This window comes from Leuciscus leuciscus, assembly GCF_965113295.1.
Source record: "Leuciscus leuciscus genome assembly, chromosome: 22".
Lineage (NCBI taxonomy): Eukaryota > Metazoa > Chordata > Actinopteri > Cypriniformes > Leuciscidae > Leuciscus > Leuciscus leuciscus.
Genome location: NC_138746.1, coordinates 8,235,546 through 8,243,252, shown reverse-complemented (window position 1 = coordinate 8,243,252; position 7,707 = coordinate 8,235,546). Strand labels below are relative to the sequence as shown.

The window sequence follows — 7,707 nt, the reverse complement described above, 5'->3', positions numbered from 1 at the left end:
ATTGATATCAGTCAAAATAAGGCAGAATGTATGTTGCACACAGTCTGATTGCATTCAAAGAGAGTATTTTTGCCTAATGCTAAACATTTAGAGGGAGCATTGTCATGACTTGGTGGGTATCTACAGTAGATGTTCTGATTCGAGTTTGAGAACCACTGACTGCTCTAAACTAACATGCTCTCTGGACAACTATGAGTAAGAGCATAAGTAAACACTGTAAGACTGAGTTGACTCAACCCAAGTTGTCTTATGGCTGTTATATTTTCTTGTAACAGGTGATTAACATTAAGGAGTGGCTGAATGTGGTGGCATGTCTCAAAGCTTTTTTTCTTTTTTTTTTGCATGTAAGAATGTAGCTCGTCTGGTAGAGGAGATAGTAGACTGGTAAGGGCAGAAGGAAAACTGAAAGATGTTAAAGGACGTGTTTAGCTTTTCAAGACCTTCGTGGAAGTATTACTTCTGAGATTGTCAGCACTTTACTTTCATCTTGAAGCAACTGTCTCCAAGAAACATGGCTGTTTGGGTTATTTTACCCATTGTTCTGTGTGCTGTCTCATTCATCGGGTGCTGGACAGTGTGAGTTGACCAAATTATTTGTTGTTCCTCTCAATTTAAATGACCTATTACAAATACATGCTGCTTCTCAAGGTCAGCTAAAACTCAAAAGTTTGTTACTGGTTAAGATGCTTTTATTAGAGTCTATTACCATTCAATGTTTTTGCTTAGACAGACAGACTAGATTCAATCGTTATTTTTTTATATCTACATTATGACATTGGTGATGACGTGTAAAAGATGGTTGCATAACTAGCTTAACATCAATAAGAGGCAAGTAATTCAGTGCTGATGTCATAAGCATCATGGCACATTATATTTTAAACTCAGTAACCGAACATGAGTCAGGATCAGAAAAACTCAAAGACAAGTAAAGGCTGGTCTTTCTACTCTTTGGGAATCTTATCGGGGGAGTCTGATCTGAGACATTTTCACATGCATTGTTAGATGCTCATAATTTTCTGTGTAACTGAGTCATGCTCTATCAACAGGCTCCGGGTTACTTAATAAACAACCCTTATGCATCTTTACCAGTGTTGGGTGTAATTCATTACTTAGTAATCTGATTACTATAATCTAATTTATTTTCCCTTGAAAAAGTAAAGTAAGGGATTACTGTTTTTTTTAATTACTGTTATGTTTACTGTATAGACTAGAACAATTCTATAAAACAATAGTGAATTTAATATCAAATTTGAATGTGAAAATGTATGTTTTAATGTAACCTTCTCCCTTTAAATACTTTGGTCAGCTCAAGAATAATTTAGCCTATGCAATTTTATATTATTTACGGTACTTGAAATAATCAATAGAGCAGTTTCATGTCGTTCCTTGTATTGTTCAATGGTGGAGGTTGATATGGAATTTAGAAAGTAATAAGTAATCCAATACTTTTTTAGAGATACAGTAATCTAATTACACCGTTGAAGATGTAATTAGTAACTAATTAATTACTTTTTTTAGAGTAACTCAGCCAACACTGATCTAGCACAATATTAAATACTGAACAGAATGAATACAGAACAAAAGATGCTGCTCCCATAGCAAAATATTTGAACTATTTTGGTTCTGATTTTAGGATTAGTATTTTTCTCCTAACTTAAAATGACATTTGTTTTAAAGGGTTCTCTTGTCTTTTTCTACAGATATGGACTTGCTTTACGTTTCAACCATGTCTGCTCACTTACTAACTGGTAAAGTGATGAATTCAACCTGCATTATTTAATGTTTCTTTCATTTATGCTTCATAAAAACATTGTTGGATTTCTTAACAGGGAATACAGAAACTCGTGTCAAACAAATGAAACGGGGAATTGCTGCACCCTGGATAATGTCCCCACCATAAGGTTTGAATAACACATTGACCTTTAAAACACCTGCTATTTTCCACTTCATAATACAAAGGAATGACAGGCATTTTCTGCTTATTTTGCAGCACAAGTGGAGCGAATTTTCCAGAAAACTCCCTATTCACAGCAACAATCAATGCTGGTTCATTTTTGTGTGGGTGTATTTGACTTTCAGATAATAGCCTGTACTTCACATCTGTGTATAGGGTGTGCACTACATAATTCACATAATTTAATTTGTGTACCAGTTTATATCTGAAATATTTTAATACATTTTTTAAATATCATATTATTAATTCCATAATTGAGTAGATATTGAGTAGGCATGTCCAAACATTTGACTGGTAGTGTAATAAATTGCACAGAATGTTCATAAGACTCTCTTTATCACTTACAGTGAATTGAATTGTGATTTGAACACACTGCAGAGAAAATATGTGTAATATATCTTCTCTTTGTCCCCACAGTTCTGATTTTCTGCATTTTCCATCATGCGCACATCCTGGACAGGAACAATGTTCATTCTCTTCTCAGTAAGATTGCTATGATCTTAGGCTGTGTGGTGTCTATGGGTGCTTTCATGGCTGGAAACTGCAATGTAAGTACAGATGAATACCCTTCACTAATTTCACTTCTTGCTCACGCATAGTTAATAAAGGATTCAGTGCCAAGACAAGAGCCTTAACAAGAGAGTCTAACAACACTTACTCTTAACAAACACGCAATAATCAAGCTCCTTAACCATGTATTTTACAAGATAATAGGTAGCATGAAAGCATTTATGTAAAGTTGATCATAGGTGGAGTCACAAAGCAAACTCTTCTTAGGCTTGGAAGACAGTCTCCTGTAGGCGTACTCTGTGTAAATATAATAAACATGCATGATGTTATGCACATTACACATGAAATAACTAGTTTCCACTTCATATTAATTAGGGTATAACAGGGCTAAAGACAAACTCTTAAGACAAATTTGCTTTTCACTATTGCCATAGTATGATTGCAGAAAAAATATATGTTTGCATTGAACATTGATGGAGCAACAGATTTTGTGTGAAAATAAATCATAAAAGTTGTTTTCGTTTAAAAATCTTATAAATGTATGAGGTGGCAAGGTGGGGCAAAAGGCACAAAGTAAAGTTACAAATACTTTAGCTTAATACTAGTTCAAAACAATCACTTTAGCAAAGTTTGTACTATTTTCTGTTTATTTGGATAAATAAAAGAAGAATTTTTTGTTCAATAAATATAGTCATTAAAATATGTTAATATATATATATTTTTAAATACAGAAACAAAAAAAGATTCTGAAAGCATTGAAGGAAATCCCATAATAATTTAATATAGATTTACAGTAGTTATAATAAATTATATTTTATTATATAATAGCAGGGGCGCCTTTTACCCCAAATACTTTAGCATATTCTTACGTTATAGAAAAACAGTTGCTTTAATTAGCTTGAACAAAACTGAAAATCATTAAGACGGCCTTTGTTTCCAAATATATTCAATAATTTTAGCGATTCTCATTTGCTATTTAAATCTACATTTTAAAAAACATCATATTGGATCAAATTAGCGCAAAATAAACTTTGCGCTGCTGCCCGCAATCCATCATTTTATGCAAGGATTAGCCAAATTTCCACGTGCATCTTGAAAAGCGGATGTTTTGGAAAGTGCTACGACAAGCAGTGGTTTAGAGGAAAATAAAATCAATGGCGCCTTTTACCCCGGTGCGCCTTTATCCCTGTTGTACCCAATCTTCAACTACTGTATATTTATTTAAATGCATCATTTGATACAGTGCACTTAATGTGTGTACATACATGTTTCACATTGTACTCAGTGGCGTAGCGTCTGGGTATGCAGGTTTTGCACGTGCATATGGCCCCGGGCAGATTGGGGGCCCGCAGCGAGGGAACAGGGGGAATTACAGCTGTAATTATTTACATCTATAATTACACCGTTGACGCTTCCCTCACACCTTAACCTACCCTCAATCCTACACTCTTAGAAAAAATGGCTCAATTTGGTTCAATATAGAACCCTATAAGTGTTCTTGACTCAACTGACTTTTGCCAAAATGTTGCCAATTGCATAATACTTTGATGTTTATCAGGTTACAATAAATGTTTTATTAAAAACAATATTAATTCAAACTAAACCCATAAAATAATCCCATGACTGGAACCTCTAAAAGGTTCTATATATATATGAAGCTCCTGACAGAACCCTTTAAGCTTCTATATAGCCTAGAACCTTTTCTTCTAAGAGTGATCCCCAAACATATATATATATATATATATATATATATATATATATATACATACCATCTCAATGGGAGCAAGTGTTTTGCAATACAACAAAATAAGTACATTACCTATCAATAATTTTGAAGTACATCTAGGTGTACTTAGGTGTTAAAGACACCTAATGTGAGACTGAAAACTTTAATCTTCAATTTTTAGTAAACATTTCAGTAAATTTCATTTTAATTACACCACCATCTCAAACTTGTGATTCCATAGTCCTGTTTGTCTAAAGCAGAATGAACTGACACATTATCTCCTATAGTGAAACAACCAAATAGATGTTGTTTCCTGTGTTTTTCTTGCAGCCAACCGAGCTGATGTTGCTCCATTACCTGGGTGCTGCCCTGAGCTTTGTGTGTGTGTGTCTATACATGACCATCTTGACCTTCCTCACTAGTAAATGTGTGATGACGGGGTGTGAATGGGCTCTCCACCCACTACGCAGCATCTCCACAATTATCCAGGTTTTTGCCACCATCCTCTGTATCCTTGTATGCTCAAAATGTTTTGATGGTAATGCATTGTAATGCTGGGTTTTTTTTATCATAAATTATTGTTCAGTATTTCTATGCTTACAAAAAGCCTAAGCAAGTATGAAGTGCAGGTGAAAATGAAGACCTATAGACCATTTGGGAGTAGATGTCACAGTTACGTTACTGCAGTTGTGCGCGCGCATTGTGGTGGCAGAAAAACTGTCATTTTCTGCTCCGCCCACCAAACACGTCACCGCTGTTTGCAGTTTGGCTATTTAGACACTGAAGAAAAGCTTTAAATGTATGAATGTCATTGCATTATGTAACAAAATACCAAATCAAGGGATGTGTGTTTTATAGAAATAAAGCCTTGACACACATTCAGGAAAACATTTCATAAAAATAGGTTTAATGGGATTCACATTATAAATCAATAGACATAGGCCTACAGTTCAAAATGAAGATAAAAATGTATTTGAATACTTTATGGTTGTCAAGCATCATACATGTGACTGTCAGTTGTCTTCATGCATCCACCAAAAAGTGTGACACCTGCTGTTTCAAAAAGTACATAATGCAATGCAAAAGTTTGTAACAGAGTGTCTATTTACACCAAGTGCAAATAGCTCGCCTTGTTAGTAGAAGCTATTTACACTAACTCCGCCCACCAGTGTCTGGTTGGGCTAGACAAAAAACGGCTGTAATTTGTCAGCCGTAGGGAGTACGTCGCGTAGAAGATACTTTTGACGCGAGTTCGAACCAGAGTTCGAATCTGCCTTTTGCCGAACTCGTTCTGCTCCCTTTTTCCTATCGCATATCAGATTGGAAAGGCATTTATTTTCAATAAATATGAAGAAAATATGTGAAAAGTGGAATTAAAGTCCCTAATGGTTATTTAATAATAAAGTGTTTATCGGATAGGGTTAGGGTAAGTGTAGGGAGGACTTTAATGTCCTAACAAGGCGGCATTTATTTAATAAATATAATCATTTACACTCAATGTTATTATTGCATACTGTTTTATAATGTACCAAAATACTGAGGTGCAAATAGTATCTAACTACTATTTACACTTGTTACAAATAAAATATTTCTATTTTTACAGTGTAAATAGAATCTATCGATATTTTCACTTAGTGCAAATAGCCACTGCCTTTTTTTTTAATGCTTTTGAAAGATACATTTTGGATAAAGTCTTATATACTTCACAATAAGGTTCATTGCATTAATGCATTGACTACCAATGAGCAATACATCTGTTACAGTATTTATTAATCTTTCTTAACGTTAGCTAAACTATTCATTGTTAGTTTATGTCAGCTCAGGTCCATTAAATAATATGAACCTTTTTGAAAAGTGTTACCAAAGTCTGTTATGATCACCAAGGCTGCATTTATTTGATTAAAAATACAGTAAAAACAGTAATATTATTACAATTAAAAATAACCGTTTTCTAATTGAATATATTTTAAAATGTAATTTATTCCTGTGATCAAAGCTGAATTTTCAGCATCCATAATTCTAATATGCTGATTTGATATTCCAGAAATCTTTCTTATTCAGGATTCTCTGCTGAAAAAACCTTCTGGGGCAACCGTAGATGTTTAAAGTTTTATCAAATATTACCATTATTAAATAGTGATTTAGTAATGAAATGTTTTGAAACAGTTTTTTTCTCCATGACTTCTCTTATCAGACGGCATCTTCTTCATCCAGGAGGATTTCTTCTATAAGCACATCTCTGCTGTGTTTGAATGGTTGCTGGCTGTCAATCTGCAGCTCTATGAACTCAGCTACTCCGTAGAGTTCTACTTTTTCTCCTCGTCGATGCTTTCAGTGCTTTTAGCAAAGAAAGATGAAGAGAAATGTTTCATTTTGTCTTAATGTCGAAAAAATCCTTCAGAAGATAGATAGTTTTCTTAATTTTTTCCGTCATGGATTCATAATAGATGGCAACCTCATTCAAACAGTGGGTCTGCTCAGGAGACATTTGAAGACCTTTTTTGTGGCAATACAATGTATGAGGTTGCAAGCACTGGATTTACTTTGGAGCAGGATCCTCTGGATTTTCTCAGAGTGGAGCAACAGGCACTTTGAACTTCCAAAGCACTTTTACTTTCAAAATACTATAGCATTTAACTGAGAAAAACACCTTACAAATACAATATTTGATCTCATATCTAGATTTCCTGTGAGCAAGAGTAACTTGGTTGGTGCATTCAGCTTAAATGATTGTTCAGTGTTTACCTCACATTTTTAATCTAATCACTCAGTCCCAGGAAATGTGGAATCAGCTGCTGGCAGGAAATGTGTATTTGCCAGAACTGAAAATGTCATAAGGTATATATAGAAAAAGATAAGAATAACCCATTAATAGTCACAGGTTTATCTCAAATTAAGTTATTTTCCATTATCCCTTATTATTGTGTCAGAACTTCAATTCAGAGACTCTAGATATAAGGTGAATTCAAGTAAACAGAGAACAATATAGATGGATAAGTGGTTCAATTTACCTAAAATTACCCAAACTATTTATTTGAAAAGGTCTAATTTTATAGACAAGATCATTGTCAAGTTTGATTCCTGATATTTTTTAACACAAATCATTTAAATTAAAATCTTTATTTTACCAAACAAGCAACAAAGGGCTTATTGCCTCTGTATGATAGTTTATTGATATTTCTAGATGTATGTAGTATTCAAAGCTAGTTTTCAGTGTTGAGATGCAGTTATGACAAGCCTAAAAACAGACTTTTATGGGTTAAAGGCACATTCACACCAAGAATGATAACTATAACGATAAAGTTTACAAAATCGTTCTAAATACAAAAGAATTGCAGAGTCCAAACGGCACAGAAACAATATCGTTGGAATCACTTCCAGAACAACTTTTTCCAGTTGATGAACGATAAAAACATTGACTGCCAATCAGAATCCAAGCATTTAAAGCGGCAGACTGTTCGACATCGGCTGCATGTAACCGATCGGCGAGCCGAGAGTAGCCGTGTGCGGGGAGGAG

At 34.2% G+C, this 7,707-nt stretch overlaps 1 protein-coding gene across 1 annotated transcript; it reads left to right on the top strand.

The window, feature by feature from the left end:
- The first annotated feature begins 309 nt into the window (after positions 1 to 309).
- Positions 310 to 7,210, top strand: LOC309486683 (transmembrane protein 150A). Its single transcript, XM_082154061.1, has 7 exons — positions 310 to 576; positions 1,701 to 1,748; positions 1,830 to 1,901; positions 1,991 to 2,058; positions 2,372 to 2,502; positions 4,521 to 4,698; positions 6,385 to 7,210. Exons 1-7 carry the CDS (start codon positions 512 to 514, stop codon positions 6,570 to 6,572), a joined length of 750 nt encoding a protein of 249 aa, XP_082010187.1. The 5' UTR covers positions 310 to 511; the 3' UTR covers positions 6,573 to 7,210.
- The last annotated feature ends 497 nt before the right edge of the window (positions 7,211 to 7,707 follow it).